Consider the following 22,268-nt stretch of genomic DNA (forward strand, 5'->3'; position numbering starts at 1 on the left):
CCAGAGGGCTTTAAGAACTGTCCATCATAGAGTCTACCACTTAGTCCGTCAGATGTAATTAAAAGAGGAAAGCGTAGCGTCCAACTGTAAAGGGGTTGAACACCAAGCATGCGGTATGCCTTAAAATAATTGGGTCATAACCTCTTTTAATAAACCGTTTGATAATTTTAGTGAAGACGGCAGAAAAATTACTATGACCAATGATCCTACGAAGTTTGTAAACCACATCTCCATAGAAGTCAGGTTTGCTAATACCTAGTCGTAAAAGAGTTTTTAAATTGCAATTAAATTTTAAAACTAAGTCTGAATTACGATGGTAAAACTTTGTAAAATATTTACGCAATTTATGATAGCGATAACCTTGTGTTAGAAGTTTGTTAGTAATAAATAAATTGCGCTCATTAAAATCATCAACACGACTGCACGCCTTAGCAAATATAATTAACTGAGAAATATACACCCCATATGATGCAGCCTGAGGTACATCTACATCTAAATGTGGATAGTTAACAATATTAAAATCAAAATCATCTCTTTTATCGTAGATTTTAGTTACTATAGTATTGTTAATGATAGAAATGTTTAAATCTAAAAAAGATGTAATAACGTCTGAAGAGTTAGTTTTATTCAATTTAAGTTCACTTGGATATAATTTAGAAACCAATTGATCGAAATAAGGATTATTCGATTTAAAAATGTCATCTAGGTAGCGGGAAGTGTTGTTAAATGCATGTATAATTTCCTGATGTGAAGTAGGGGAAAGACTTAACATAAAATCCCTCTCATAGCAGTAAAGAAATAAGAAGCAATGGTGTCCTTTCAGGATGAGGAAAGTTTGCAGCCTTCAATTCGTTAATAAAATCTAAATCTTTATCTGCGTTACATTTGAGACTTTCGCCAAAGGCTTCCATGTAAAGTTTGATCATGTTCTGTATTTCGTTTTCATCTATTCCGACAAGTTTTATTTTGCGATCATATTGCGATTTTTTCAAATTTAATATACCTTTAGCTGATGGACTGGACGTTGTTAAAACTGTAGCATTGTTAACATTATTTGTAAGTGGTATTCCAGTTTTAATATGCCTCTGAGACCGACGTGGTTGCTCAGGTTGTGACCACTCGTCAAGTCCATCAATAATTATCAAACATCTTTCGGATTCTTTACTGAAAATGCTTTCAATCAAAGAATCAGATGCTATTCCGTACATAGAGTGTATGACCATCTGCCTTACGTCGACAATATCCCCTGGAATGTTGCACATTTGAACATAAAACAAAAAATCATATGTAGATACTTTATGCAAATCTAGTAGACACTTTTCATTGCGAGCCGTGGCATCAGCATTTGGTTTCAGACGACTATTACACCATGAGTTGATCAGTATTTTACAAAACCCACTTTTTCCTGTTCCAACCTCACCAATGATGTATATGTTTTTCAGTTTGTTATGACATTTTTGTTGGGTATCGCTGGCTTGTTCAATGATATCTCCTCTTTGACTGGTATCATTTTGAATATCACAAAATAGTTCGTGAAAATTTTGTATGCTTCTTTTTGTGTAATCACTAATGGTGTCCTTCTCCGAATCTTCGATGTACATCTTCGGATGAACATACACTTTACTAATATTGATATTATTATCTTGCGTTGCTAGCGGTGATATCCATGTTTTTACTTGTTCATTTTGATACAGTTTTATAAGTTTCTTCTGGAGTTCTGTAATAATAACATGTTACTATGTATCACAATTTGTTACAACCAGATGAACAAGAAAGTTCAATAGCTTTGCATTATCGTCGGGAATTTTAGAAGAATTTTTGACAAAATAATGTTATTAAAGGGCTCTAATAGCTTTATCCTGTGCCCTCAGTCTACTTGCGATACCTTTATTATTCAATGAATTATGTCGATTGAGGTCATGAGGTATGAATTTGTTATATTTTACTGAATATTATTTATATCATTTCTATTGTTTGCATTAAGATGCTCAGCTCAACTATTTATTACCTTGCTTTTGTGATATATATTTCAAAGTATTCTGCTGTGCATTCCTAACTTCTTCAAGCTGTTTGATTTCTGCTAGACTCTGAAAAATGCATAATAAGATGAAACAAATTGTTTACTTAGACTGAAACAAAGTTTAAATGTATGATTGTAATTATAAAATATTTCCTAATATAATAAAAAGAGCGGTTACCTTTTTAATTAAGTTAACTTCACATCGTAACTGTAGTAGGCCTATAGATGTATCGCTTATTGATGGTGATTGTGCTACATCATCATTGTTTGCTTTTTCTGCAAAGTCTTTGGACACCGGTTCTTGCTCTGCACTTTCAACAAACTCCTCTAACTCACTTTTCCTCTCCTTGTTAGAAGTCGTAACGGCTTCAAACACGTCAGCTTCGTTTTGCGTTGTAATGTAAATATCGTTCCTTTTTAGCTTTTTTAAATGAAAAAGTAGAAAACATGTTTATTCAATTATTTTGCCATATGGACATCGAAACAATTTACTTCTTTCCTTTATTTACTAAAGTAGAGAATTGTTGTCTTTACGCGAATGACCACGAATGACTTCAAGCAAACCTAAATACTTTAAGCTTGTAAAGGATATTGTTAAAATAAAATCAGAAGAAAAAGAAAATAAAATGTATAATAAGAAGTAAAATAAAATGTTAAAAGCACGCTTTACATAATAGCTGGAATGATTTTGGTTGGCTAATTGAGAACATTTACAATGAAATTAGATATTTATTGAGGATGCTGTCAGAGGAAAACTTAAAATTTACAACATGGATGTAAAATATATAGAGAATAATTCAATATAAAAATACAGTAAAAACCCTCAATAAAGACCACCATCGGGACTGGACCAAAGTGATCTTAATTGCGGGCTGGTCTCAATTGTGAATGTTATAATATTTAATCTGATGAGAGTAAAACATATTTCTGAAGTAATTTAATATTAAATTGTCTTTGGTCGGATTTCAATATTAATTATTATATGATGTGCATAATTCATCTATCATATGAGAAATTAATTCTTAACAAAATAAATGTGCTGAAAACACCATTAAACAACAGTGACTACAAAATTTACTTTCACACAATATTTCGTACAATGACTAAATAATAGCAATGTTTTGACATCTTGTGAAATCAAGTGCCATGCCTAAGAGCATTAAGCAGATAATTACAACAAATTTGTGATCTAGGTAGGTGTTGACTTTTACATCAGTGGTCCAAAAAATAATAAAACAAAGAATTGGGACTAAATTTGTTGGTCTTAAAAGTGGATAAGCGGGGTCGTCTTAATTCTGGATCATGCAAACATTGACTTAAAGAACAGAAAATTCCGTTCTTTTAAAAGCGGGATGGTGGCCTTAACAAGTGATTCTTCAGTATTATGTAAAATTTTTCGTACCTGTTTTATATTCTCCACAGCCTTTTTTGCATTCTCGTTCAGATAAAGCCCTTTCTTATCTTTTACAAGAGTAATCATGTTATCTGTACTTGCTGTAAAATCAGCTAAACCAAATCCATTGACGGAGAATGGAATATCATATTTCTTCCTTGCAAAGTCTGAAACAAAATTCTAAAGCTTAAAAGTCAAGATAGATGAAATATCCTTTATGCAAGGATTTCATTTCGCTGGGGACATGAAAGAAGTCTTCCACTTGCTTCAACATTTCATGAAATTCTGAGCAAAAATAAAATTATATAACTCAAATACAATTATTTGGAGGGACAGAGATGAATATTATGAAAAATATCCAGTGAATACATTCTGATATTGACCTCTGATTTAAAAAAAACAAAAGCATCTTAACCACTCGGAGAAAGGCATTGCAAAGCTATTTATAGAAATTATAATAATATCTGTTATTTAGGATAACAGTAAATAATATAGACAATTTAATCACATAGACACTTATTTTAGGATCTTACCTTGTGAACAATATTATTGACAATCCAGATAAGGGTGAAGTCTCATGTTGTTAATGAAAACATGTAAAATTCCAGCAATTTCAATATCATCAACTGTCTTTTTGTCGATGTATCCAGGTGCGTCAATGAAACACTTTGCAATCTCCCAAGGACTGATGCTCCATTCACTGATATGAGTGTTTTTCCAATTGGGGGCTGGAGGATTTGATGCATGATTTAATAGTATTTCATTATGAATTTCGTTGCAAAATCCTTTCGGACATTCGATTTTATCGCTAAACAAACAGTTACATCTTGTCTGTCGAAATGGACAATGGTATTGTTTTGTTTGTTGATCTAACCTTTTCGTATGCTTTGGTTTCAATTTGTTTAGACTACATTTATTGCAAATTTAATATTTTTCTTTTTTGTATCCTTAAGTATCCGGACATGTTTTTTTTGAACAGCGTCATCGGTAAATGTCTAAAAACCATCTTTGAGGTACTGATATGCTAAACCTCCTTTTACCCAGTTCTTATACAATGGTTTCTTCAGTTGATCCTGAAATGTATCCATACTCGTGTATTTCTTATTTCTCTACAATAGCGTAAACACTATTAAATTATTATAATCGAGTAAGGAATAACTTCCATTTCAGTTGTCTAATTGTTCCTTTTCGTAAAGCAAACTGCTGATATAAATAATTTTCCCATATGATATTCATATCAAGTTTACATATATCCATATTAAGTAGAACATTAACAGCGTGTACATGCATGGTTACTACAGTTACTAGTTTATAATGCATGATCGCGCACAAATAAGGAAGTTAAAATACCGAAATTCAAAGAACAAGGAATGAATGTACTTATTTTCCACGAAAAAGAAAAAGAAAAAAATGTTTATAAAGCAAGTCGGTCCCGCCAATGTTAAAAATACGTTTGTGTATAATAGGAATACAAGTTAAATGATGATGATGCACATCAAAGACGCCGCCAAATGATGTGAACAGTCAATCAGCATTGAAAATCGTTCTCTATTACAGTTAAATATCCGAAGCACAAATCAATTTTCAATTTTTCTTCATGTTCTTGGTATGTGCTCGTTGTTTAATAATAAAGTTGCATATTTTTGTGAAAAAGTAGAACCTAATATATAAATTCACAAAGTAATGCCATGTCTGAAATTCTAAAATGTTTTTCTGTTGCGACAAAGATTGAAACGTCTGGTCGAAGCAAAATAAATTGAATAACAAGTAAAATTGAAATGATTGGTATACTTAAAATGAACATCATTGTTGGCATTTAAAACAAGAGCCACTGTCTGCCTGGGGCCATGTTCAACTTTTTTTCTTATTTCTTAAGCCAATTATAGTGATAATCAGGGAAAATTGAATAATTTGTATTCAAGACAATATGTCCCGAGAATATATCCATTTAAATATTGGTACGAATTGCATAATGTTCGAATGATTTTGAAGACAAACTGTTAAGTCATGTGTTAGTTCGAATTATACAATTTCAGATTTTTTTCACTAGTCATACTGGAGTAAGACAAGGTGAAAACTTATCTCCAATATTGTTTTCTCTTTTCTTGAATGATCTAACTAATTTTATGTCTGATAAATATGAAGGTTTGCAGTTTCTAAAAGAACATATAAATGATATGTTAAGTGATGATGAAATAGAAGTTTATCTTAAACTGTATTTACTATTGTATGCAGATGACACTGTAATATTGTCAGAGAGCTCTCAGCAGCTTCAGTTAGCATTAAACACTATGTCTGACTACTGCAAGCTTTGGAATCTTGAAGTAAATACAAATAAAACCAAAGTTATTATATTTTGGAAAACCAAGAGAGGTTTGCGTAATATGCCTAACTTCACTATGAGGGGACTGTCCTTGAAATTGTTGAGCATTTCTCATATTTAGATGTCCAATTTTCATTTAATGGTAATTTCAGCAGAACTAAAACATTCCTTATTGATCAAGCCCGTAAAGCCATGTTTTCTGTAATTAGGAAATCTAGGATACTTAATTTACCAATAGATATGCAATTACACTTGTTTGATACAATGATAGCACCCATTTTGTTGTATGTGTGTGAAGTTTGGGGTATTGAAGATGTGAGTGTTGTGGATAAATTTCAATTAAAATACCTAAAGATAATTCTACAGTTGAAACAGAGTACTCCAAATGTTATGATTTATGGGGAGTTGGGTATTACCCCACTTTCAACACAAATTAAAAGTAGAGTTCTCAATTACTGGGGTAAAATAGTTAATTCTAAACATGATAAGATAATCAGCATTCTATATAGAACAACTCATAATTTATATACTCTGAATAATATTAAATCAGATTGGGTCTGTTTTGTTCGAAATAATTTAAATGATCTTGGATTGTCGCAATTTTGGATAAATCAAAATGTGGAATCTCCTGCTTCATTCAAGAATACTGTCAACTTAAGACTGCGTGATCATTTTATGCAAAATTGGAGAAGTACAATTAATAATTCCAGTAAATGTCTAAATTACAGGATTTATAAACAGGATTTTTGTTTTGAGCCATACCTCAGCAAGTTACCTATGAATTTAGCTTTAATTCTCTTTAAATTGAGAAGTATGAATCACAAACTTCCTATTGAAAAAGGAAGGTTTGATGATATTCCAAGAGAACTTAGAACTTGTAACCTATGTACCAGTAACTCTTTAGGCGACGAATTCCATTATCTTTTTGAATGTTCACATTTAGTTAATACAAGAAAGCTGTATCTTGATAAATATTTCTATGAACGTCCAAGTGCTTTAAAATTTGAAAAATTAATGAACCATAGTAATAAAGATATCCTTTTGAAACTTGCCATATTTTGCAAAAATATTATGTTATTATTTAAATAATGTTAGCTTATTAGATTTATGTCTTTTCTCTTTGTTTTTTCTCGCAATGATTTTTTATTTTTCTCTCTCATCCTCCATTATCAGTCAATTATTACTGTAATTTTATTACATCATGGAGTTGTATGACCATTTATAATTTGCCATTTTGTAGTATTTTGTTTTTACATATTATTTGCCATTTTGTATTATTTTGTATGTATGTACTGTTTTATGTTGTCACATGCCCATATGGGCCCTGACGTATTCAAATAAACCTTGAAACCTTGTTCTGCAGTGATCTCCCCTTACTGACCGTACGGTTGCGGAAGTACCGCCTCTCTGTTAATGGGCGTGGTTTAGGCTTTGTGACTTGTAATTTAATGATTCGACAAGTGATATGATATTGATCAAAGTTGACCTGGTTTCCTTCTGCCCCGTCAACGAAGACTAATGCTAGCATACGGAGCATCATTTTAAATTTTTGCGACAATTTAAGGCGGAGCCGAACTTCAACAGAGACGGAGCAAATGAAGTAAGTGACACTGCCTCAGTCATTACCTCTCTCAACGGTTAAGTTTTAGAACGATCGACTATAGACTGGCTCATTGGCACATAATTTATTGTGTAGATAAAATGAGATAATGATTATAAAGAATATGATATTCAAACATGGCATTATCATTTCAGTTAGACGTTTATTCAAATCCCTTAAAGCTCCGTGACATGTTGTACATCAGAAGAAAAGCTATTTTTATTAGAAAATTTGAGAATGGTGGGATTTTGTTAAAACAAAAAAAATACACAAAATCAAGTCTAAAATTTTCCCCATTGCTGTATGGACAAATGCATATCTACTAGACGCCGCTTGCAAGCGGCGTCTAATAACTATTCAAGGCATTTTTATTGATAATGTAATAATATATCTGAAAATTTAGAAAAATCCATGTAAAGTTGTTATACAATATTAACTTTCATTTCACTTGGCTCTAATCTGGTCTCAAGCTATTTTCACAAGATGCCCTAGTAAAGGTAAATTGCCAGGGGCGTAGCTAGACCGAAATTGATGTTTCCTGGATTTTCACCATTTATAGATGCTATAATCATGCATTTCCATGTCAATTTGAGGTCCATAAAATAAGAAATTTAAGTCAAAATAAATTTATTTCTATCATCGTATTTGCTAGATCGTATAACAATATTTCAAGGAGGTCTTTTATGAACGTTATACGTTATAAGGATATACATTGCATGAATTTAACAGACGCAGATAATGACCCTGTCACTTAATCAGAAAATAAAAGTGACATACGGCGATTTTTGCGTCGTGCTAAAGTATCTACTACAACGTCAGCCTGAATCTCCTTGTCTCTGTGAATGTGCAAAAGTCCTCATCCCGAGAGACAACCAGTGGTCATCGTTGAGTGCAAAAAGGTCTTCAGCCTTCTCATGCTGCTGAATGACCGTTCAGCGCTCGCGGTAGACACTGGCATTGACAGGAGCAAATGCAGGCACCTGCTAACATTTGGATACAGCACTGTCGGTAAATCCTGTAGCACATTTTCTATTGTTGACGGACCCTGCAACAGCGAAGATTCGCACCGTGTCTTCCAGCGTCCACATTCGCGCAAAAAGGTTTCCTGATCGTCCACCAAATCCTCTTGTACGATAGAATAAATTTCATTCATCCGTTGACGGTCCAAGTTGCATACCCTGTCTGGCAAGAGAAACTGAATAACGTATCTCTCGTTATTTTGAAGAAGGCGAACTTCTATCTAGGAGACAATGTGATCCACAAATGGCAGATACATGTTGATACGCCAGTACTCTGATGGAGTTTGAGCGGGTGCATTAGAGCGATTTTTCTGTCTACCCCCACGCGGCAAAGAAGGCTGGACATCAACAGAATCTGCCATGCTGACTGCCTTCTCATATAAGGCATCCCACACCAACGGATCATTTCTCTCAGCCGTTACCTGCGTTTTGATAACTTCTGCTTCGGTGGCAGCTTGGACTAGATCACATGTTGTTGACTGGAGAAGCTTGGATAGCTGCACACTCCCTGACAATACATGTTCAATAGCTACAAGAGTTATTATAAAACTGAACTGTGTAATTGCAGCTCTGTATGATCCGGCTTTTGTGTCGTTGTTTTCGCTCAACCTCTCTAGTGATTTGACAACCGTCCCGTACGCTGTTTTAAAAGTGTACAGCGCGTCCGCTCTGGCTGCCCATCTAGTTTCACAGAGCGTCTGCAGTTTCTTACGCTTGTCCATTTCCGCTCGTTCTTGGTCATTTTCAGCTAAGGATGCCTGGAACTGTAAGAGACGTTTGGCCGAATAATCGAACAGAAATGCTATCTCTTGGACCGTGCCCATCATGTTGCGTGCAAGGGGTTCCTTTGATGCATGTACAATTGCAAGGTTGAGAGAATGGGCCTTGCAGTGTGTACATAGTGCCTTAGGAAATTTCTGTCGAATACGCGCCTATACCCCTCGATATTGCCCGGCCATATTGGCAGCGCCGTCATACCCTTGTACTCGCATTTTCTGATGGTTCACTCCAGCTGTCTCGGGGTTTTGAAGAAAGGCATTCACGAGAGTCTCGCCGGTGGTGGCAGAACAGTTTGCATAGCACAAGAAATCCTCGCAGACCGGGAACGTGCACTGTCGTAGTACCTAAAAAGCGACAAAAGTAAATACTGCAATATAATTTTGTATTTTTAAAACGAGAACAGTGAGGATCCAAAAAAAGAAATATCTATAAAATACTTTTAAATTATCCATAAAATAATATCAGTGACACTTTCTGACACAGTATAACATTCACACAGTGCTTTATTTATTTATTTATTTATTTATTTTTGGGCGAGCGTTTTCATTAGTATCATTTCATCGATATTTAAATTTACAGAAATTAATGCCCTTTCTTCTTATTTTAGATTTTTGTTTCTCAATTTACGTATCGTTACGAACTAAAAGCTAAGATGTTATCAGAGTGTGCTACGCTTTTGTTTCTCAACCTGATATATAGCATATTCATTCAATCATAATAAGCATATATCATCTAATTCCTGCAATATAGTTCCACTGTGTATAAGCAGTAAATATTCGTATATATTCGTGTAAGTTCATTACTGAATTTATTGGACGAGTTGAATGAAATAATATTTTGCTCCCGAGACTGAATAATATAATTTTTTTCAACTCGTTCAATAAAAATAAATTCAGTATTTGAATAAAACATTATTTTGCTCGCATAATATGATTTTATTCAACTTGTTCAATAAATTCAGTATTGAACTTACACTCATTCATTATCCTGTACTTATCACATAACCGTGTCGTGCATATTTTTTTAACGTGACGTCTTTTTTCTCGTATAAACATAGCGTTAAGACGCGTTAAATGTTAGCGTTATATAGTACTATAGGCGCGTCAATGAAAAATGGTTCTTTTTCACTGCAAACGGTCTTTTTTTGGTATGTGATAAATAGAATATTAAATTCATGTAAGTTTAAGACACGAATATATCTTATGCACCTATATTACAATAAAAAAATACGTTTTTATTATTTATTGTTTTTCATTGACGCACCTAAAGTGTTAAAGTGTGATAGAATGACGTTATGGTTATAATGCTACTTTACATGTACAGTACATGGAAAAACAAGCGACGTTACGTGATTTATTTTATGATTTTATGATATGTAATTTTGTATGTTTATGACCATATTCAACGCATATTTATTTTATGTCTATATATGTGTTGAAACTAAAAGAGATATACAAATGTATATTTTTATACTTACACAATAATGAATAAATAACTCAATATACTGTAAAGTTATATGTACCTAAGAACAATAGCCATTTGCTCCATGGTCGCCGCATCTGTGGCCTCGTCGGCAATAAAGCCGAAGAATGGAGCGGCGTTGCATGCCTCCACAATTGTTTTACTGATGATCTCGCCACATATAGAGACTAACTCGTTTTGAATTTCGGGCGAGGTGTATTTCGTACGAGGATTGCCGTGCTCAAGGTGGTCCCGTAAGACTGTATTGTGCTTTGCCTGAAGTTGAAGAATTGCGGCGAAGTTACTCCTGTCGTCTTGGTGACCCCGAATCGCAATATTCTGCTTTCCGCACAATATCAAAGTGTCCACAACAGCAACTAATATTTTCCGGTTTTTCTCAACGGTCTGTTCATGTGCGCTCGATAGACTGCATACTATGTCCTTTTTGTCTCCGGTAATCACAGAAATAAAGTTGTGGGCAGCCTCGCAGGATTCTCTATGCAATTTTGAAACTGCATGAGCTTGAATGGTTTTTCCGATGTTGCTGGGGTCGACAAGAGGGACAGCTGCGAGTGATTTTTGTTTAGAGGTTTCATCTTTACCACTGAATAAAAAACACGGTGCACAGTATACGCCCTGCTTACTTGTTGAATAACGCTACCATGTGTTATCGACAAACCAACGGAACTGTATCTTTCGAAATTTTCCTCCAACATATCTGAAAATAAATTATAAAAAAGAAAACGTTATTAAAAGGAGCGGGAAAAAAAGAAGTTACCAGGATTTGAACCTACAGGGGTACGCGATTTTTAGCACTGCAGTTCTGTGCTTTAACCTACTGAGCTACGCGGGACATCGATAACGTGTATGATAAACATTAATATATCCTATTCATATGAATAAAAAATGAAGGAAAGCATATATTTAAACAAAATTTATGACAATAACTTATTGTAAATCTATAACATAATTATGTAAAGGGAACTATAGGCCTAGTGATTTTTTTAAAAATTAAAACAGAGATAGATCAAAAACAAAGTACTTTTAAAAATACAAACAACTAGATTCTAGACCTAGCTCTAATCTAGTTAATCAATCACAAAAGGTTAAATAGAAGCCCCTTACTTGCTCGGAAATGCGTAATGATGAACAGAGTACCACTTTGCGTTTAGAAGTTGGGTCTTTTCGTTAGCGTCTAGTGACTGCTTCAAGAAGACATCTCCGTAAGGAGGGTCACAACATTTATCGCTCGCCATTTTAAAAATACGCGCGCTATGTAACTTTCGAAGGGGAACTACCGCTATATGATCGAACGACGCATATATGGATTAACTCTCTTTACGTAGACAAAGCATTACAGTAATTAATAGTGATAATTTATGAATGCAAAGCCTATTCACTCTATATAGTCATCATAATTGTTTTTTAAGGCTTTGGAAATTATTAAATAAATACTTCGAAGATCTATATTTTTTATTTAATTAATATTGGAAATTCCGAATCATGCCTCTAAACCTTCCAATATCACCCTCACCCATACCCTTTAGTTTTCTCACCGTTTTTAGCATATTTGAATTTTTATTTTCCTGGATCAATGTTACGCACGTGCGTAAGTGCGTAACGCTAGCTACGCCCCTGATTGCTTAAATAACTTAAGTGATATATCACGGTCTAATATTTTATCAGATAGACAATAGGGTATGTAAGTCTCGTCATGTGACTTGCGAGATTTCACGATATTTTGCACTTCCGGGTACAAACAAATATCAACAACATTGCTTATCTATATTGGGTAATACTTGTATGCCGGTGGGAAAGTAAAACTTACATGGAAAAGCAAATGATATGTGGAAATTGGCAGAGTTTTTTGTTTTGTAACGAAATGCAAATGGTTTCATCTTGTGAACAAGTATCAATGAAAGACAACTTCGTATAATCTTCAGGTGGGTGTGTCATTTCAAATTCAGTTTATCCCAATAAATGTTGTAATATTTTCATTTCCATTTGTAAATCTAATAAATTTGTTTTTTGATACAACATCATTCGCATCTGACACCAGACTGGTGAAATTTGATTTTATCAATTTTCTATAGCGCTACCTGATTATCTCTCAGAAGTATATAATGTTTAGAAATTTCGGACAGCGCATATTTCGGATAAACGTTTCAATATGATTATCAGTGTGTTTTTAGTTGGAATATATTTTTCTTCCAACTGAAAATATTATTTATTTATAATTATTATCTTTAAAAGCACAAACAGTCAAGCTGTATATAACCAATTTAAATTGTAATAAAATTCAATGAAATATTTTGCTCCTGTAGATATTTTGACTGAGGACAGTGGTGAAGATGAAAGACGTCAATATCCATTGTAAAATACACATGCATGCCTCTGCTGTAAAATCGTTTTGGTAAGAAATATATACTTAAAGCTACTTAAACTACATTAATGAAAAATAAATATTATTGTATAACATATAATGTTCTCGTTTTTGTAAATAATTACAGTGTAGCTAAATAAACAAACAGTATGGCATATGTAGTTAATTCATGTTAAATACTGTTTAAAAGTATTTTTCTCATGTAAGTGGGTCATAATTTTTAGTTAAATCATGTTCAGTAAATGGTTAAAAGAACTTAGTTCACTATCACATTTTTTAAAGATCAGTTTGTCAAAGCAAATCTACAAAAAACTAGGAACACCAAGAAGTGTTTCTTCCTTTTCAACATTATTTTCTATTCAAGACAATATGATAATGATTGAAATTTATAGCTGACCAATTATTATTGCTTTCAACTCATGAATAATTTTCTTTATATACAGGTATGTGATTTCATGGTTGGATCTTGAGTACTTGTCATGGCTCTTGATTTATTTTGGAGTGTTCACCATCAGATTAGAAATCAAATAGTGATACCACCAGGCATAGTTGAAAGGAAATGTCCATACACAGTCTTGGAGTACATAGTGGTAGAGACATGGCAGTCCATTACAGATTTTGACTGAATTAAAGCTTCTTAAAGCTCCATGTCTTGTGTAAACTGTCTGACTGAATGCTTGTATTCTAATAAAAACTAAGGTTGAAGACACTTCAAAGATATATGTCAGTGTAAAAATGTTAAACAAAATATCTGTCTTTGTTAGAAATAAAATAACCTGTCTTTATTAGAAATAAATAACCTGTCATTTGTAACTTTGTATTAACTTAATTATTCAAAGATAATTTATCTTCTGCAAATGGCTGCCCAAAACAGTTTCAACCAGGCATCATGTAGTTTCAAAACAGTTAAGATAAATTTGTTATAAATAGACTTGTAAATTACAGGAATGGTAAAAAGATAAATGTTCAGCATTAAAATGTTTCTATCTTGATTGAGTTTCATTTCATATTATCACCATGATCACTGCAATTGTAAAAAGTAATGTAATCTATAAACCATTATTTAAATATCATAAAATCATCTCAAAGAAAAACTTGTTTCTGAGGCAAGATGTGTAAAATTCCTTCAAGTTATAGCCTTTCACTGCTCTTAGAAAAGCCATGATTTGCATTGTACATGGCAGGTAGTAATACCAGAGTAAACAATATTAATGCAATTCATTCTGTGTTGAGTATTCTGTAGCAAAACACTAGCTTGCTAGCCCTTGTAAGCCCAAGTCTCTCTCTTAATTGGAGAAGACTTGCAATTCTGCATTCCTTGAAGATTTTAGTATCAGAGGGTAGTTTATTACATACCAATATACTTCTTTGGGTTTCAAATTACCTGTTTTATAATGTATTGAACCTGTTGACATTTGACCAAAAGTGAATTATCTATACAATACATGCAAAACTTAGGGTTTGCACTTGATACAAAACAATAACATCACTGATACATTAATATACCAATTGGAACTGTTTCAAAATTGTCAATGTTTCAAAAAACAACAACAAAAAACAAAAACACACACAATGCTTTTAACTTTTGTCCATGTACATATGTGTAAATGTAGTCATTGAAGAGCTGTCAATTGAAGAGCTGTGAAGAACTTTTCATCAATATTATTTAGATAGTGTCTGTTTCGATTTCAGGACAGACAAAATTCAAATGACATGCATAGTATTTAATATAGTCAATGCTTGCATATTCAAGCAATCTAGCCATTGCTGTTAGAGAATTAAAGTACACAGTGACACTTATTTTGCAGATGAACTCTTATGATCAAGCACTGCTATAAATATATGCCAAATAGTAGAAACAAAAAACAGTTCATAAGTTTAATAAACTTTTATTTTTACACAATTTATAGTGCACTGCTTAGCATATATATCACACTGATTTTCCAGTGGAAGAAAAACTCAGGAAAGCACTTGGAATTATTATTAGTTATTTGGACAATGTAACTTTACACTGTGAATGTCTACTGATACAAGAATAAGAGTATTTCCTTTTACAAATGTAAAGACTTTGAAAATTAACATGAACAAATTATCATAGAGTTATAAATCATATTCTAATTGAAAAATGTTCAGCTTGATATCAAAGCTTTGATTGCAAATTTGTGAGCTTATCAATGATTACCTCACAATATTAGTAGTAGATGATATATAATATTTTTGCTAATCTTTACTTCATAGTCATTTAATGTCCATAATGTCATATGACTCTACTGTGATTCCATGAAAAAACCTTATCTCTGGTGTGTTATCAGCTTTGGTATATATAGAGTATCTAGTTTAAATACTTAAAACTGCAATGAAATGTGGATATTTTACTCTGTTTCTATCATTGTGACATTAACATGTTAACAAGATCATAGTGTCAAACACCATAAAAGCATTACTCTTTATACATTAAGATTTTTGTGCTGGATGTCATTCATCTTCTTCAGGAAAGTACATTTGACTATTTTCAGTGGCTTATAAACAAGAGCTGTCAGAAGGACAGCGCGCTCGACTTTTTTAGTGCTTGCCTATAAAACAAAACTTTGACAGTTAAGGGCACACAAGACTTTAACTAGGAATTTCTAAGTACAAATCAAGAAACATTTTCACAGAGTTATCTTCTCTTGCTTACAGATAGGTCTCATGATGGCACATAAGAACTCCAACTTCCAAAGTAATATCTCAAATGGTTAAGTCAACAAGTGGACAAGAATGAAAATTTTAACTGAGTTTCTAAGTCAAAAAGGGCCATAATTCAAATAAAATCCTTAACAGAATTACCTTCTCCTGCCCATGTTTTGGGACCATGATGGTAAACAAGTATTCCAACTTTCAATTTAATATCTCAACCAGTTCAGTCAAAAAGTTGACTGGTACAAAAAAGTTAACCAAGATTCTAAGTCGATAAAAGGCCTTAATTTTTAAAACAAATCCCTGACAGAGTTACCTTCTCTTGCGTACAGATGGGGGTAATGATGTGAAATAGCATTAAAAGTTTCAAAGCAATATCTCAAAGGGTTAAGGCAATAAGTGGATTTTACCCATATTCAATGTATTTTCTAAGTCAAAAGGGGCATAATTCTGTCAAAAACCTTGACAGAGTTATGTCCTCTTGTCTGTTGATGAAGGTCGTGATGGTAAACAAGTATGGTCAGTTTCAAAGCAATACCTCCAATGGTTTTGAAATAAAGTGAGGTGGTACAAAACACTTAACCAAGCTCAATACACTTTCTAAGTCAAAAAAGGGCCATAATTCTGTCAAAAACCTTGACAGAGTTATGTACTCCTGTCTGTAGATGGAGGTTATGATGGTGAACAAGTATGGTAAGTTTCAAAGCCATACTTGTAATACTTCTGAAATAAAGTGGGGTGGTACGAAAAACTTAACCAAGGTGTGACGCCAACGCCGACGCCAACGCCGACGCCGACGCCGACGCCGGGGCGAGTAGGATAGCTCCCCTTTTCATAGAAAAGTCGAGCTAAAAACTAATATTTCACTGTAACTGTGTGTTCTCTGATATCATTCTCAAATTAAGGAACTGGAAGATGGTAGTTGCAATAAAGGTCTTCATGGACAAATCCTCCTTCATCTTTTCCCTTTTAATCTGCAGAATGAAAAATCAATAAATATGTTGTTACAAGTGTAAGGACACTAGAAATGATATTTACATTACATTTAATAAGCTGGTCATGATTGACAGAAAAAATTCATATTTGAAGTAAATAAACATTAAAGATAAACAACAACACATAATATATAACAGTCAAAATTATTGATCTTCTTGAATGTGAAACATGACTATTTTTAATGTTTTATTTACTTATCAATTATCATGCAGTGAAATCCAAAAGTTATTAAATTATAATAATATATTTTTATAATTGTTTATCTTTCCGATCTCAACTAAAAATTAATCATTTATTTTACATGTATTTACCTTTGATGTATAGATATTTCAGGATCATAGGCAGTGCAAACAGTTGATTAATGGTCCATATTGAACAACTGTATATTCTATACTTGTCATATACCTCCTTGTCTATACATCTGAAATGGTTTAATCAAATATTATATTTTTTAATTCAATCATTATTTGCTAGGTACCATATTAACATGTATATATAATTGAAAAAGGAACAAGAATAAAATGGAAAGGAAAAAATATCCGAATTACTGTGCAATGTCCGAATTTTGTATAACTTTAATATACACTAGAATTAAAGTGTTTCTCCATTGTTTATTTCAATAAGTTAAAATGGTTTGAATTAATTTCTCACATCAGTAGTTTTAAAACAATACTAAAAGCTTAACAACTAGAATTCACTACCTTGACAAAACATCCGAAACAATTGTCACTATCCGAAAATAAACTAGTTTTATTAAACTCTATAAATCCCTCGTTTTTCCGTCAGATAATTGACCTACCTGCATTTTTTGGCCCGTGCAATGCAATCTTTCAAATCTGAAGAGGACCGAAACAAATTTAACTTCTATATCCCTCGAGTTCTTTGGGTTACCTATATGCGTAACGGTAAATAAGTCTGCCGATGTACCCGGAAGTCGTAAATCGAAAGTGAAAGTAAACGAGACTTACGGGCCCTATATACAATATACTTTTCGATAAGGGATTGTCCTTGAACATGTTAAGCTATTATGTCTCTTTATAGAAACTAGAGCTACTTCATTTAAATATATTTAGCGCACTTGAAACTTTGATACCAAAACCTTATAAAATAAATAGAGGATATTGAATGAGTGTAAGTTTAATACTGATTAATTGAACGAGTTTAATAAAATTATTTTATGCCAGCCTCTTAGCTTACACGAATTTATTATTTTATTTATCACACACCAAAAATAGAGACCGTTTGTAGTGAAAAAAGAACATTTTTTATTGACGCGCCTAAAGTATAACACTAACATTAATTAAGCGCGTCTCAAACCGAGTCTGCAATTCTTATGTAATTTTGTTGTGATAAATGCTTCCGAGGGATCACTTTGTTTCCAGATTTTTATTCTTCACAACAGCAGGTGTCAAGTGCTGTGTGGCAGCCGTAAAAAGTTGCCCCGTACTTCACTTCAGTGTTGTTATATTTTTCTGGTCCTTCGGGATCATTAATAACAGCACTATTAAGTGTTGAGAATTGAGTACCGCTCAAGCCGGTGCTAGGGGGCGTGAGGGATGTTGCACTTATTCATTATCCCTCATGTACAGACTCAATCAAACCGAGTCTGCAATTCTTATGTAATTTTGTTGTGATTAATGCTTCCGAGGGATCACTTTGTTTCCAGATTTTTAACGCTATGTTTATATTTAACGCAAATTACGTCACGTCAAAATATATAGCGCGGCCGTGCAATACCATTTTTTACGGAGTCGCAAAAGCGGTACTGGTGTGTGATGAATTATATCAAGGTGAATATTGTATATACTCTCGCCTCGTATTTTCGAGTTACCCATATTTCCGAGGTATTCCGTATAAACAATTTCGTGCGCCACCTAGACTTCACGCACCTGCTAGTAATTTCGCTTTTGTTTTCGTATTGTATTTCCGTGTACTAGAATGAAAATAGTTGTATTATCTAATATATATTATATTAGATAATACAACTATTTTCATTCTAGTTTCAACATGCCACGTGCGTCAAGTATCAATGGTCTAATGGGGGTAAATAGCCTAAATAGAGATTCATTGTTCAAATACTAGTATCTCCCTTGGTGCTTAGTTACACACATGTACCCGCTATTCTTATTTTGTTTTGTGAAAAACAAAAGCATCCAAATTATGCATGAATTCACAACAATACATCCTTTTGTAAGACTAACATAGCACCGCAAATATTGAAACAGCACTAATTTTGTGTAAATAAAAGTGTTTTTACTCGTATATTTAAAAAAAGAAAAACAGCAAAAAAGGTTATCCAGTATAGTTTCGCAATAAAAGTTTTAAAAGATGAATTGGCAAAATTAAAATATTCGTTCATGTTTATATTATTTGATGACTTTTTTAAAGGATCATATATCGATGAAATTTAGCAGAAAAAAATTCATGTTATATATGCAAAAGTAGTTGTTTAAACCTTAGCTAGATTTCAAAATTAGTTTCAATGTTTTTTAGTTTTTAGAAGAATGTACTGGTGCGGTTTTGCAAGCGGGCCATGGTAGGTCTAACCAGTATTGGTATTGCCTGTATTGCAGTTCAGCAGGTTGGTCGTCTTGACCATCTTGGTAATAAATGGCGTTAATCCTACCCTCTTGTGACCACGCCTTTTTTTACGGAGTTTCTGTCTTTAAATCGCACAACGGATAGCACTTCCGAGTTGATCGTTTATATAAATTGATTATTGGCGTAGTTGTTTTGCATGTTTGAAAACATAGATCTTGATTTGTCGTCGAACAAATTTTACAATTTCTGGCCTTTGGTTGCCTTGAATGTATTTTCCTAGACGATGTGCGACGTCAATATCATGGGCAAAGAGTTCAATTCAATTCAATTCATTTATTCTTTCGATCATACAAACATGACAACATGAGATAATAATACAATTACATGCACGAGACCAGTTTTCCTTTTAATTGTGTTTATTACAAGTTCCGTAGTTATTTCTGATGACTGACGGTTTGTGTCTCCATTAAAACCAGAAATGCGGATATTGTTGCGTCGCCCATAGTGCTCAAGTTCATTTGTTACCTTATTAACTTGAAATTCGTCAGATTTGGCCCGGTCTTTCAGACGTTTGTTGTCTTCCGTTAGATTTGCAAGTCTGTTTTTGGAATTTTTCTTCTTAAGTTGTTCTAGTTGTTCTACTTCCTTTGCTTGGTCCATGACGTCGCTTTCTAATATTTCGATTCTGTGAATAAGCGGCTTTAACAGATCATCTTTGAGTTCACAGATTGTGTCTTTGATGATTTGTTTAAGGAAGCCAGTGTCATTTTTGGTCAGCATATTTCCAAGCTTCTCATTAATAAGGGTCAACTGCTTTTCTACGCCAATGCTTGAGGAAGTCTCACCTTCAGTTTTTGCCTTTTTCCCTTTTTTACCTTGTTTAGCCTCTTTGAAGACAGAATAAATGCTGCTTTCCTTTGCAGGCGTACTTGTATCTACTGTCTTTAATGTCTGGCCGCTCACTCCACTCGAGTCGAGGTCACTCAGTGACGCAGATGCGGGCCGCTTTTTGCTATTTTCCTCACTCATTGTATTATTGGAGATTAACGGTAAACAGCTGATCGGATAAGTTTGCGTCGCAGTCAAGCGTGACGAAATTTTGGACAAGATCTCAGTCCGTTTTCACAGATCACTGATTATCTTATGAATGTAGATTATACAATGCAAAGAATGAGAAGAATGTACTGTCAACAAAAGTCAATTCAAAACAAAGCCTATAGCGATAAAATAGAATGACGCTCCCCACCCGCGTAATTTGTACAGTGTACAAGTGTATTTCAAAGTTTGCAAAAACAAACACTTACAGAAAAGTCCTGATACTAACATACCTTTATTATCACTTTCACAAAGTGTACCAGCAATTAATAATCCATGTAACAGAACAAACTGGTATTTCTTTCCGAGAATTTCAGAACATTATTTTCGAACCGGCAATTAATATTTGTAATTACGCTAACCGCTAATTATTTTGCCGATTGATGCACTTATTAAATAGCGCATGTAGTCAAACTAATTGTAAAATATGATAAACAAGATCATCAAGGGAAGGCGGCGTTCAATGAACGCAACCCCCATATGACCCAGCAACAAGAACCGGTGGCAAGGAGCCCAGGCGGACCCCAAACAAAAACAGGACAGGGCAAAGACAGGGCACGGACAGGTTAATCACTAAATGATATATAATTTGAAACTAATTAGGAATTCAAAGAAAACAAATAAATGATTGAATAATAGGCCCACAAAGGGGAAGGGGACAGGAGACCGGGGGAAGGGGGGCGGGTTAATCAAAGCAATAAAAACTAGAGGTAATGGGGAAGATACTTATCGTAGACGAGAAAACAACAAGGGCACAAGCAAAAGTTTCACCAAAACAGTATGAAACAACATAGACATACATCTGAGGAACAAAGAGGGGCGCCGCCTTGGAACGGTCAGCAGCATAATAATGACTGCTGGGGAGTTTAAACCGGTTAATGGTGCACCAAACCTCGCTCTTAGCCCCACCATGTTCCTATAAACGAGACAGTGTAAATAAAATGAATCCCCGCCAAGTGAAATTCTAACAGTTGTCATGGTTACAAAAGGTTAAATAAGTAAAACACTAAAATGATCATGTAGAAACATATAAAAGTAAACCCAATGGCCATAACAAAAGTACTCAATGTCCTAAAGGAAGACAGAGCAACAAGAATTTCACCTACAAGGGCCCGACAAATCAAGGCAGAAGACGAACATTAAGACAATTCAGTCCCAAATGGCTTTAAGAACTATCCATCATAGAGTCTCCCACTTGGTCCATCAGATGTAATCAAAAGAGGAAAGCGTAGTATGCAACTGTAAAAGGGTTGAACACTAAACATGCAGTATGTCTTAAAACCTCTTTTGATAAAACGTTTGATGATTTTAGTAAAAACAGCAGAAAAATTACCATGACCCAAAATCTTACGAAGTTTGTAAATCACATCGCCATAAAAACCAGGCTGGCTAATCCCTTGTCGCAGAAGAGTTTTTAAATCACTATTGAATTTAGAAATTAAATCAAAGTTACGATTGTAAAATTAGTAAAATATTTCCGTAATTTATGATAGCGGTAGCCCTGTTTTAGAAGCTTGCTGGTAATAAAAATATTCCGCTCGTTGAAATCCTTTACGTTGCTACAAGCTCTAGCAAATCTAATTAACTGAGAAACATAAACCCCGTAAGATGTTGCATGGGGTACGTCTCCATCTAAATGTGGATAATTAACTATACAAAAGTTAAAGTCATCTCTTTTATCATAGATTTTCGTGTGAATAGAATTGTTGTTAATAGTAATATGAAGATCCAAAAATGATGTACTAAAATTTCAAGAGTTCGTTTTATTAAGTTGTAGTTAATGCGGATAAATGTCAGACATCATTTGATCAAAATAAGGATTTTTTTACGCGTTTAGTTATTGTGATATTTTTCTTTTGGGCGATATCTCCAAGATTCTGAACCAGAACAAAAATATCTCAGAATCTAGCTTAGCACGACAAAATGATTGACAAGAACAGAATGGAAGTGTAAATAAAGTGTTTTTGTTTGCTTTATGTGT

General features: G+C 33.6%; 2 protein-coding genes and 1 long non-coding RNA gene across 4 annotated transcripts; all 3 read right to left on the reverse strand.

Annotated features, from left to right (window-relative positions):
* Positions 1–782: 782 nt before the first annotated feature.
* On the reverse strand, positions 783–8,424 carry LOC132760002 (uncharacterized). Its single transcript, XM_060751888.1, has 6 exons — positions 8,335–8,424; positions 4,417–4,522; positions 3,423–3,580; positions 2,199–2,441; positions 2,009–2,087; positions 783–1,717 (listed from the first exon to the last, which is right to left on the reverse strand). The coding sequence occupies exons 1-6, from the start codon at positions 8,422–8,424 to the stop codon at positions 783–785; spliced, it is 1,611 nt and encodes a 536-aa protein (XP_060607871.1).
* Positions 8,425–9,287: 863 nt separating this feature from the next.
* LOC132760003 (52 kDa repressor of the inhibitor of the protein kinase-like) lies at positions 9,288–11,852 on the reverse strand. Its single transcript, XM_060751889.1, has 4 exons — positions 11,722–11,852; positions 10,658–11,200; positions 9,808–9,823; positions 9,288–9,479 (listed from the first exon to the last, which is right to left on the reverse strand). The coding sequence occupies exons 1-4, from the start codon at positions 11,850–11,852 to the stop codon at positions 9,288–9,290; spliced, it is 882 nt and encodes a 293-aa protein (XP_060607872.1).
* A 4,659-nt stretch (positions 11,853–16,511) lies between these two features.
* On the reverse strand, positions 16,512–17,617 carry LOC132759999 (uncharacterized). Of its 2 annotated transcripts, none has more exons than XR_009629805.1 (3): positions 17,451–17,617; positions 16,963–17,072; positions 16,512–16,629 (listed from the first exon to the last, which is right to left on the reverse strand). It is a non-coding gene; the product is annotated as an uncharacterized LOC132759999 (long non-coding RNA). The 2 variants fall into 2 exon arrangements; XR_009629804.1 differs by having other exon boundaries at positions 17,353–17,617.
* Positions 17,618–22,268: the final 4,651 nt, after the last annotated feature.

Source organism: Ruditapes philippinarum, unplaced genomic scaffold (genome assembly GCF_026571515.1).
Source record: "Ruditapes philippinarum isolate M1 unplaced genomic scaffold, ASM2657151v2 ctg339_1_1_1_1, whole genome shotgun sequence".
Taxonomy (NCBI): Eukaryota; Metazoa; Mollusca; class Bivalvia; order Venerida; family Veneridae; genus Ruditapes; species Ruditapes philippinarum.